This window comes from Saccopteryx leptura, chromosome 7 (genome assembly GCF_036850995.1).
Source record: "Saccopteryx leptura isolate mSacLep1 chromosome 7, mSacLep1_pri_phased_curated, whole genome shotgun sequence".
NCBI lineage: Eukaryota > Metazoa > Chordata > Mammalia > Chiroptera > Emballonuridae > Saccopteryx > Saccopteryx leptura.
In genome coordinates this window covers 6732210-6744524 of record NC_089509.1, presented here as the reverse complement: position 1 = coordinate 6744524, position 12315 = coordinate 6732210, and the positions used below count along the sequence as shown (strand labels likewise).

General features: G+C 42.6%; 1 protein-coding gene across 26 annotated transcripts in view; it reads right to left on the bottom strand.

Moving 5' to 3' along the window:
* The window catches only part of CLASP1 (cytoplasmic linker associated protein 1), a 275934-nt gene that overhangs the window by 138143 nt on the left and 125476 nt on the right, over positions 1-12315 (bottom strand). Inside the window, exon 1 of one of the 26 annotated variants that reach the window (XM_066345701.1) lies at positions 11898-11933. The exons of the other annotated variants lie outside the window; for them this stretch is intronic. Coding sequence (XP_066201798.1) covers positions 11898-11913 — 16 coding nt within the window. The 5' untranslated portion in view covers positions 11914-11933. Of the gene's footprint in view, positions 1-11897; positions 11934-12315 lie in introns of those variants that run through there. 26 annotated transcript variants of the gene reach the window in all.

The window sequence follows — 12315 nt, the reverse complement described above, 5'->3', positions numbered from 1 at the left end:
GGCATTCTCCAGTTACAAATACCGTGCAACCACTGAAAGGTATTTATGGAAAGTATTTTGTTGTGTTGAAAAAAAGTAATCTCAGAGATTTGTGGAATGATATGGAACAGTCTAACGCACATAAAACTGCACTCCCAGCAGGAGCAAGGCAAGAAAGAGACACATTACTTGCAGAGGAACAAATAGTAGCAGGCTCCATCAGAAGTCATGGGTGCCAGAAGACAATAAAATGACATCTTGAAAATGGTGGAAGTATTAACCTCTAGAATTCTATAACCAGCAAAAATATCTTTTAAGAATAAAGACTAAATAAAAACAAACAAAGAATCTGTCACCAGCAGACCTCCTGCCTCCAAGAAATGTTAAAAGAAAATCTTCAGGCAATAAGAAAATGATACAAAATGGAAACCTGACTTTCCATAAAGAAATGAAGCACACTGGAGACAGTACTATGTGAACACATACAAGACTTTCTCCTCATATTTTAATCAAAGTAAAAGATGAATCACTGTTTAAAGCAAGAATAAAACACTCAACATTTAGTTTCTACTGTTTCGATTCTCCTGTTGTGGGCAGAAAAGGTGCATGTGGCTGTGTGCCTGGTGCCAGTTAGACACACTGCAGCACAGGGCGCCACACAGAACACTGGCAAAGGCATGAAGAAAACACAAACGGTTCAGACTGTCCTCAGAGGGCTTATACTTTTTAACGTAAATTATAATTTGTCCAAATTTACTACAGAAGTCACTTAATAGTGCACTGCAGGGAGAAGGCCCATGTAGTGTGGACATGTCCAGCTTCTGGACGGAAACACCTCCCAAGGAAGGGAAGGACAGACGGAGCATGCCGAGCAGCCCACGTGAGTGAGTTCAGAAGCGCAGCTCTGGCAGTCCCACTCAGCCATTCTTCATCCTTCAAAACAGGTGTAGTGGCTCACTCAGTAGATTCCCTGACTGGTAAAAGATACTAACTATAATAGTGAGAAGGGGATGCAGGAGTTAGGCAGAGTGATGTAAGTGAAAAGTGACAGAGGAAAGCCAGACAGTTAAACAGAAAATGTAAAAAACAAACAGGCTTATAGGAAACCCCACAAACCCAAAGTGCCTGAAGTATCAGTGCCAGCACAGGGTCAAATCACACTATACAGCCTAACAGCACAGCAGCAGGTGGTCAGACTACTGACCACATCATCAAGAGTCAATCACTTCTCATGTGGTCATTACTGAAGAAAGTAACCCATAACTCCCACCTGGGCTGGGCACCCAAGGAAACAGGAAAGAGAGTGTACCGCATTCATTTTCCAGATTGACAGTTGGACACACTGCTTTAAACTTAGACATACTTTGGCTGAAGAGGTGTTTGGAGGATAAAAGCCAATTGAACCTGTTATTTGAAAACTAACACACTGTTTATTTATTTATTTACTGTATTTTTCTGAAGTGAGAAGAGGGGAGGTAGAGAGACAGACTCCCGCATGCACCCGACTGGGCTCCATCCAGCATGCCCACTACGGGGCGATGCTCTGACCATCTGGAGCGTTGCTTCATTGTGTCTGGAGCCATTCTAGAACCTGAGGCAGAGGCCATGGAGCCATCCTCAGCACCCGGGCCAACCTTGCTCCCATAGAGCCTTGGCTGTGGGAGGGGAAGAGAGAGAGAGAGAAAGGAGACGGGGAAGGGTGGAGAAGCAGATGGGTGCTTCGCCCGTGTGTTTTGGCCAGGAATCGAACCCAGGACTTCCACACGCTGGGCTGACGCTCTACCACTGAGCCAACCAGCCAGGCCCTGAAAACTAATACACTATTTAAGAGTAAGTTTACCCTATGTTTCCCAGTTTTTTTGACACCTAGAAATTAAGATAAAATTAAAAAGAAGGTTAGGCTTTCAGAAAGTGCCTGGTTTCAGATAACTGTGATGTTCTCTGATGGAGAGGATGTCGTTCCCACTGGACAAAGAAGCTGTTCTTGCAAGCACAAAGTAAGTATGGTGCATCCACTCTGGATGCAGCCCGGGAGCAGCCTCACAGTCCCAGCTCCTAACAGTTGTCAGGATTTCTCAGCCAAAGCAACCCGAGTGAACTCCCATAGTCACTGGAATTCCATTTTCCTTTAGGCTTTTCAACTGAAGCAAACATTTGTCAGCATACAACCTTTTCTCTAGAGCTTTAACTAAGGCAAAAATATTCTTAAAAATGAGCATTTTTAGCTATTTAAGTTTGTGCTATTACATCAATTTAAGATTTTTCACACAATAAGACAACATGTTACCCAAAAAATGGTCTTACAGGTGGATTAGTTCTCCCTGAGCCCAAATAAACAATTAATTCTATCTCCAGTCACTGGTGCAAAGACTGTCATCTGAGAGTCACTTCTCTTCTGTGACAGTCTGGGGTACAAACCTGGAACAAGGTAATGGAAGCCTTCAGGTCCCAGTCACCATCGCCTCCTTTAATCCTTTAAAAAAATCACCTCAGCTCCATTCTTCCTCCTACAGTATCATGACAAGACACTTGAAAATGACTCATGAAATTTCTACAGTGACACTAACTTTCATCCAACTCAATCACTTCACTCCAAGCAACCCAGTTAGCAGGTACAGTAAAGTGAAAAAAGACATCTAAATAGCATGCCAAATGGGACCACTGATAGAAAAGAGATTTTAAAACACAGTAGACATGGGATCCTTTGAATAAATGAAGTGAGTGGAGTACAGCCATTGATAGATTCAACAGCAGTCAAGCAGAATTCGAAAAGGTGAACAAGTTTGTGAACTTGTCTTGAGCAAGTCTTTGAACTGTGGTCAAGATTCTAAATGAAGGTTGACGAGTGACCAGGACTGGCATCAAGAGGGCAGAGCAGTCCCTTTTCCAGCCTCAACTGACTCAGATTCTGAAATCGGTAAGGCCCAGCTGCCTCAGAACTGAACTTTCAGCAGCTGGAGAGGGGTAGGAATACAAGTCACAGACAGGTTCTGTGGGTCTAAAAGACGAGGAAGACCATGAAATATCACTGCGGCTATAGGTCTGAGTGTAGGTGTAGCAGAGAAGTAGATCAGACTTCAAGTTTAGTATCTGAAATTTGGAATTACAATCTTTGGACTATACTGTCCATTAATAAAATTCACAAACACACTCATTCAAGGACCAACAAAATGTCACAGAAACTAAGAAATGTCTGTTCGTCTGTTCCACTGTTGACCTGCAGGAGCAGAACCAAACCCACAACACCCCTCCTCTCTCCTAAGGCAGGCTCCTCTCTGAAGCGGACAGCTAACTCTGTTTTGTTACATCAGGGTCACTTTGTGGGAGCCAACATTCCGTACAGGTTTTCAGATTCACCCACTCCCTGGTACTGAAATCTTCCTCCAAGAAGTAAGAAATACTTGTATGGCCAACTAGGAACTAGCGTACAATCAGCATCCCCAAGGCCAAGATGAAGCCACACAGAGGCATGGCACTGAACCCAAAGGCTGGGAGCTCTTCGTCAATGTCCCAAAATTTCATCTTCATCGTTCACAGCTTACCCAACATGCCTGACACATTCCCACATGTTCTTGAAAACACAAATCGACTGTTAGCTCTTCTGAGACCCTGCCCTGCTCTGTCCATATCTGATAGTGCCCTTCTCTGTGCTGTGAGGCCAGACATGTGCCTTTCACTCCATCTCACCCTGAAAGTAGCTGTCTGCAGATCTGTTGCTGCCCCTGGAGTAGGGACCGTTTCAGTTCTTCTTGGTACTCCCAACACTTAAGACACAGCCGGGGCGAACATACAGTGATCATGCAAATACTAATCCTGGCAGTCTGTAATGAAGGCAAGCAAGTTTTGTGGATGGATGCAAACCGTACTTCATGTGTTTAGAAAGTTTTATTAACTGTAAAAATGCATTAGGTTTCATTAGATAACAGAGTCAATCAAGGATGTGAAAATATCTGAGGGCAAATCAGGAGTGTAAGGCAATTACAACCCTAAATATTTTTAACCTCCCTGATTTCCCCCAGACAGAAATATCTTTCTTCTTTTTGTATGATAAAATATACTATGCTTATTTTTATTTTTTTTAATTTTAATTTTATTTATTCATTTTAGAGAGGAGAGAGAGGAGAGAGACAGGGGGGAGGAGCTGGAAGCATCAACTCCCATATGTGCCTTGACCAGGCAAGCCCGGGGTTTCGAACCGGCGACCTCAGCATTTCCAGGTCGACGCTTTTATCCACTGCGCCACCACAGGTCAGGCTACTATGCTTATTTTTACATTAAAAGTCAAAGTTCTCTTATAAGCAATCATAACCCCCCAAATAAACTGCTAACACTGATATATATGCATTTCTACACTTTAATGCATTCATAAATATATCAGATACAGTGGTCCCTCGTCTATCATGGGAGTTAGTTTCCAGACCCCCCCCCCCCGCGATAGGTGAAAATCCACAAAGTAGCGACCTTATATTTATTTTATTATTTATAGATATTTTAAGGCTTTATAAACCCTCCCCACAGTTTTTTATTTTTTTGGTGACAGAGACAGAGAAAGGGACAGAGAGGGACAGACAGACAGGAAGGGAGAGATAAGAAGCATCAATGCTTCATTGTGGCTCTTGGTTGCAACTCCTTAGTTGTTCATTGATTGCTTTCTCATATGTGCCTTGACTGAGGGGCTATAGCAGAGCCTTTGGACCCTTGCTCAAGCCAGCAACCTTGGGCTCAAGCCAGCAACCATGAGATCATGTCTATGATCCCACAGCTAAGCCAGCAACCCTGTGCTCAAGCTGGTAAGCCCACGCTCAAGCCAGTGACCTCGGGGTTTCAAACCTGGGTCCTCTGTATCCCAGTTTTTAATTCAACCTGAGCCTGGTCGTAAGAACCCATAAAACCCACCCTATTTTATCAGAACCATCCATCTGCCTTGCTCCGTCAATTCTGAGTTCCAAAGGTCAATGGGTAGGTTTGTTTACAGTGACTGGGCATCTGTACCCGATGGGACATCTCACATAAGGCAGTGGTACAGTGACATGGCATAGCCCGGTTCTGGAGCTGGCCAGCCCATCTCTCAGTGGGACCACAGGCGTCCTCTTAGTGACTATACACCGTGAGGGATGGCCAGTAACAGCCCCTGACCTCACGCTAAAGAAAGGCTTTGGCATATCTAGCATAGGGGGTAAATCGATGAGTGTGCACTTTTCACTTGAGAAAATGAAACAGAAATTGGAATTCAACCTTCCACACATGACTCTCACTTCGGGAGGTGGTGTATCTAGTGGTGAAAAGTAAACGATTTCAAAATGCACTCCAGACTCCAAAAGCCCTGGCAATTTTTCTCAATGTAGACAAGTTATTGAAAACTCTGAACCCACCTCTCATTTGTATAATAAGGATCATTCACATACCTTTTATTTGTGTATTCAGAAGGTATTTTTAAATGCCCACCTGTGCCAGGCCCTGGGCTGGATGCTAATAATTCAGAACAAAGATGCGGGCCAATCAAGTGGGATAAGCCTCCAGAGAGTGAATTCCTAGAGCCTACGGAGCCCAGGAGAGCAGCTCCTGAGGGGCTTTCCAACACAAAGTCATGCCCGCAGCTGAACAGCTGCTTAGCCCTCTGAGGAGCGTGCAGTATATTCCAGGGGACAGTGTGGGTGACACCCTGGGCTGGGAATGGACCGTGGCAGTGAGGACTGGCACTGGGACACATTCACACCAGGAACCAGGAACTACTAGTAATTATAACAACCCCACACTTCACAATAACTGAGAGAAGCAGCACATTTAAATTGTTACTTATTTCTCACAAGAGCACTCAAAAGGTACAGTGGAGATATTTAAGTGAACATGTTCAGACTCTCAATATTACTATTTCATGGGAAAGAAAGGCAATTTAAACAAGTTTATGAACGATAAACAGTCTGTATACTGATGACTGAACACTAAAAGTGCATCTCTAGAAAACATTTCAGCACCTTAGTAGTCCTCTCTGAATGTATTCAGAAAAATCAGTGTATCCTGTCACAGATCAGACATTCTCCTTTGATCACAGTACTTATTTTACCTTTGAACTTGCCCTGAAAAGGGCATTTTGCCTAATAAATGCCAGAATCCAAAACCCACAGATACCAAATCTACACTCTGCATTCTTTTGGAAACGTCATCTTAATTATCACTGTACCCATCCTGATCCAATTCTTCTTGACAACCACCATGAAGGCACAAAAGCCAAGTTAGCTGGAAAAGTTTAGAGCCAAATTTGGGGAGGGCTTTCTACCAGAATGCTTTATCATACTTAGAGAACGGCTGCAAGAGCTAATGGCTTTCATGTAATAATTCTTTTAAACTATCCATCCCTGCCTTAATTACTTCATTCTCAAGAACCTAAGAGAGGCACATAATCATCCTTTGGCATAAGAAGACGGAAAAAGAAGGTGGCGATTTAAATTAAACACCTATATTCTAATAAATCCTAACCCCCTTATACCAGCTCCATCTCTATTCCAAGATACAAACCCCTTAACAAATAAAATTCTAAGTCCAAATGTCTAAAACTATCATCTCCCACCCCTCAAAACCTGCTTGACCTCCAAGTCCCTTGCTTTAGTTGGTCTTATCACCATCCTTCCAGTTAGCAGAACCAAAACATGGAGTTCTTAATGCTTCTTCTTCCCCCTCATCATTTCCCACGATATCTTCCCACCATGTCCCCATTCAAATCATCACTGTGCGGCCAGTGCTATTTCCAGCTGTCTGTGACTTCCGTCCCCTCTCCAGTCCCACTGAGTTTGTCCTAATCAGGTCTTCCTCATCTCGTAGGTGGATTTCTGTTGCCAAAATCATCACCTAACTGGTCTCCTTGTCTCCAATCTTTTTTTTTTTAGTAAACATTAGATGTTTTACATACATAGAACATTAAAAACATAAAAACTAAAGCATATAATCCCGCTACCCTGATAAACTCTGCAACTTTTTTCAAAGAATAAAATGAATGCATGCATAAACATAATTGAATAATTCAAATACTACCAGAAGAAAACAAAATGCGAATAAACTCCTGTGCAGGTGGTCCAATATTTCGCTGTTAAGTTTTTAGTTTGGAACAGTATTAGAGCGACAGAACAGATGTAAAGATAGTCCAGTTCCCACTGACTCCATGCCCAGTCTCCCTACTATAAACATTTAACAGCATACATTTGTTACAATTAATGGCTTGCTTTTGATACATTATTATTAACTATCCATAGTTTCTTCAGAGTTCCTTACTTTTTCCTGATATCCCTTATCTGTTCCATATCCCACTCAGGATTTCAAGTAAGATTTAGTCATCACATCTCCCTAGGAACCCCTAGGTTGTGAGTTCTTAAGACTTTCCTTGTTGTAGACAAGTTTCCAGGACACCTGGCTCGGTAGTTAACAGAATATTCTTCAATCTGCATTTAATTGATGTTTCCATATTGTTTAGATGGAACTTATGGGTTTCATGGCGACAAAGCTAAATGTCATTTTCATCACATTATTATTATTATTATTATTATTTTTTGTATTTTTCTGAAGCTGGAAATGGGGAGAGAGAGTCAGACTCCCGCATGCGCCCGACCGGGATCCACCTGGCACGCCCACCAGGGGGCGATGCTCTGCCCCTCCGGGGCGTCACTCTATTGCGACCAGAGCCACTCCAGCGCCTGGGGCAGAGGCCAAGGAGCCATCCCCAGTGCCCAGGCCATCTTGGCTCCAATGGAGCCTCGGCTGCGGGAGGGGAAGAGAGAGACAGAGAGGAAGGAGAGGGGGAGGGGTGGAGAAGCAGATGGACGCTTCTCCTGTGTGCCCTGGCCAGGAATCGAACCTGGGACTTCCGCACGCCAGGCCAACACTCTACCACTGAGCCAACCAGCCAGGGCCAATTTTCATCACATTATATCAAAAGAACATGCGATCAGCAGACCTGCTGATAGGGGCCTTGCTCATCTATGGAAGTGTCTGTCTGGCGGCTGCACTGCAAAGCTCCACTCTTCCTCCCTTTCTACACTGTACCCTTTGGAAGAGTCACTATGCACATCACACTCAGAGTAGCAGTTACACTCCACTTCTAGGGTGGAGCTACAGTGACCTGGAATAATTCCACATGGGAGATTTGTCTCTTCTCCCTCGTTCATATATTGATCCAATCATTCTTTTTTTTTTTAACAGTATGGATTCACCAATATTTAGTTTATATTTTGGGTTATAACCCAATACTACTTTGGTTTACAGCTCAAGTCGTTACAGCTGTGAACACTGTGAATCTTTAAGCAAACACCTGTGTCTCTTTGACGCAATCCCCATGACTTCTTTTGTTTTGTTGCTTTTTGTTTTGTTTTGCTTGAGCACTTCCGTAATTTCTAGCATGTAAGATGCACCAGACTCTCCCTGGCTGGCTGGCTCAGTGGAAGAGTGTAAGCCTGGCATATGGAAGTCCTGGGTTCGATTCCCGGCCAGGGCACACAGGAGAAGTGCCCATCTACTTCTCCACCTTTCTTCCTCTCCATTCTCTCTATCTCTCTCTTCCTCTCCCACAGCCAAGGTTCCATAGGAACACATGCCCAGGCCCTGAGGACGGATCCATGGCCTCCACCTCAGGCGCCTGAATGGCTCCAGTTGCAACGGAGCAACACACTGGATGGGCAGAGCATCGCCCACTAGTGGGCATGCTGGGTGGATCCCAGTCGGGCACATGCAGAAGTCTGTCTCTCTGTCTCCCTGCTTCTCACTTCAGAAAAATACAAAAAGTTGCACCAGGTTCACTGGCCTCATTTCTGCTCCAGCCCTAAAATCAGCCATTTCCCCAAGGAGCCCTGGTGGTACTGGAAACCAAAACCTAGACACTGGGGGGTAGTTTCCTTTCAAAAGATCCTATTATACACATGATTCTTCATCTTGTTTTTCTTTAGAGAGCTTTCCATATCTAAACAAAACATCGATCATATCATTTTAAACACAAGGCAAACCCTTACCTCCCATCTGACCATCTAGTGGTGCCATAGAGAGAAGACTGTGTCCCTGCATCATATAAGATGACATTTAGAGGTCAGGTCCTATGCCAAGCTATCCACATGCACCATCTCGTTTAGTCCTCACAGAGATGCAGGAATCACTGTCACCCCCAACTTGAAAGGGGACAGACAAGTTGCCGGGCAGGTCACACAGTGATCTTGCAGCCAGTTTGAGATTCCAAAGTTTATGCACTTACTTGTTCCTACCCCAACGTCACTGGTCTATCTATACCAGTCACCCAGACACAAAAACCACTTAAAGTACTGGTGACATTTTTTTTTTTGGATGATTTACCCCAGTGGTAGTCAACCTGGTCTCTATTGCCCACTAGTGGGCGTTCCAGGTTTCATGGTGGGCGGTAGCAGAGCAACCAAAGTATAAACAAAAAGATCGATTTAACTATAGTAAGTTGTTTTATAAAGATTTATTCTGCCAAACTTAGCGAAAATCCAACATAAAGTACTTGGTAAGTAATTATTATTATATGCTTTAACTTGCTGTAATTCTGCTTTATAGATTTTATAAAGTAAACTTACTTCCCTACTTTATAAATCACCATTACTGTGGAATCGGTGGGCGGTTAGAAATTTTACTACTAACAGAGATACAAAAGTGGGCGGTAGGTATAAAAAGGTTGACTACCCCTGATTTACACCAATCTGCACCAAACTGAGAACTGTAAGAGTCGAACCTTGTAAATTTATCTATCATCGAGTTAAATCTAGTTCACTTAAAGGACTACCCTTTATTCTAAATTACATCTTTCTTATTTTTTATTAGTGTTAATACCCCTTATTTTATGAAAAAACAAGAGATAGGTGGGATTTTGTTTTGTTTTTGCTATTACATTAACTAAAATTAAAGTTGGCCATTAAACTGAGAAGTTACTGGCTTACAATGAAAACCTCAGCTTCCCAGCACAGCAGCCAAGGCCCGGCACCTTCCCCTGCAGCACTCCCTGCTTCAGCCCATCATGTTCCTAATACCACTTCCCCTCCCAGGATTGCCTCCCCAGACACCTCTCAACTGTGCTAACAACACAGACTACGAAAATCACACTGTCAGCATCTAAAACTTGGGTATAGAGAACTAGTGCCTGTTTCAATAAGATGTCTTTGAATACTTTCATTTTTTAATGAGTCCCTAAGGTGACTACTGAAAATGATACATTTCCAACATCAAACAAACCCAAAATTTTAAAGCAATAGTAGAGGGGGCACTGAGCGTCTCGACCACAGAGTTTGCTGGAAGGAGGACTAGTCTAACACGACGAAGTCCAAGACTGGCTCTCTGTCCAGCCAGCAGCACAATCAGAGAAACCCTGAAACCTTCTGCGTCCATGCTTAAAAGCTTCCCTGCCTACTCGTCATGGGGCTGCTGTGTGGACCATAAAACAGAGAAATAAAAGGCGTTCCAGAAAGTGCTCTGAAAATACTAAAATAACTCACAAACAACTGTGGTAGAATCACAGGTATTGTACTTTGCAGATTGTTCATAGTCCTTATTAATCATAGATTGATATAGGAAAATTCATATATGCAACCACTACAAAGAGTGGCTTTTAATCCTTGTTTCCCATTATATTTACAGCTATTCAGGGTAAAAGTTAACAATGCTTCTAAGCTTGTTTTTTAACTAGACAATTTGAAAGGAATTATCAAGTGGATAAAAAAGTATTTTAAATTCAGATCTACAAGGCCTTCCATGGCCTTTAATTAGTCAACTTCCAAAATTAATTTGCCTTGTTTAGAAAACAATCCAAAATACAACTTAAGACAAATGCTACTTTTATAAGCAACACACTTTCAAATCCTCACATGAAGGGCTGTAAAAGAGGTCACTTCAGAATATGAATTATTTAACTCTCCTGGCCAAGTATTGATTTCCTATAGCAGCTTAACCTAAATATAGAATAATATAATAAGGAATGAAATGGAAAGGAATACTATCACTTTTTGCTTTAAATTCCCAATATGAAAATATAACTAACAGGCAGAAATGCAGCAGCAACCAATATAACCATTTTCAGCAAACTGAAGAAATTTTAGTGTAAGAAGATAAATTATACACACCTTAACAATCCCTACAAAATAAACCCAGCAAATTTATTCAGTGTGTTATCTGTTTAGTGGTAGAATCAGTAGTATTCTATTTTGTTTAGGTTGCAGGGTGTGAGAATATCCTTCAGAGAGGACAAATTAAAAGCCAGCCTGCCGGGAAGAGCACTTGCAGAACAGCAAGGCAGGGAGGCAGGTCTCTGTCATGTCTGCTGCCCTCTTCCTTCAGACACCAACCCTGCTCACAGTCAGTTCTGCCCAAATCATCTCAACGCTGCAAGTCGCTAGAAAGAATGAAGCCTAATCAATGAGGTTTTTTGGGAACAATATTTCTTTTGTAGTTTTTCAGTTCCATTTTTGCATTTTAAAAATGCAAATCTTTAAAAGGGAAGAAAAACTGTGCTTTTCCTCTATCCATTCTTGAAAAACCTTAGGTATTTCTAGCCGTTAGATTCCTTTCAAAACAGCTTACACTTTATAACACGTGCCTTGCAGCCGCAACATAATTCATTATTATGAGCCACGCACTGTGAACATGAGAGCAGAGAAAAAAATTAAAAGTACATAAAACCAAAGAGGCTGACAAAACACGTATAACCTCAGGTTACGTACGGTACCTTCCTCCCTTTAGTCTTTCAAGGTGAATATATTGGTAAGTTTCACAATTCTTTCCCTGTCTAAATGAAAATATTCACAGCAATTATTTTCCTAAGTTTCAGCTTCAATTTTCAATTAAAGCAATTAGAAAATCTTAAGTATTTAAATATTTTATTTATTTCCTAATTAAGCAGCAAGAATTACATTTCAGGATGTATCTGAGGAACCTACCTTTCCCAGTAGTCATGTCTGTCAGAGATCCCAGTACAAATACTAAAGAAACGGCACTCTGGAAGCTGTATCCACTCACTACAACTTAAGCATCCCATCTGCAAACTCTCCACCCACACAACTTCTCCAGCTGATCCAGCACCAATGGCAACCACCACTCGACTCCAAAATAAAAGTACAGACAACACAGAACAGTGGTTTCTTAAGGGGGCAGGGGAGAATAAGTAGGAGGTGAACCTTCTCCATCTGACTTTTCTCATGTAAGACAGCCTTCTTTAAAACTGGTATTAAAAATTTTAACCGCCCTGGCCGGTTGGCTCAGCGGTAGAGCGTCGGCCTAGCGTGCGGAGGACCCGGGTTCGATTCCCAGCCAGGGCACATAGGAGAAGCGCCCATTTGCTTCTCCACCCCTCCGCCG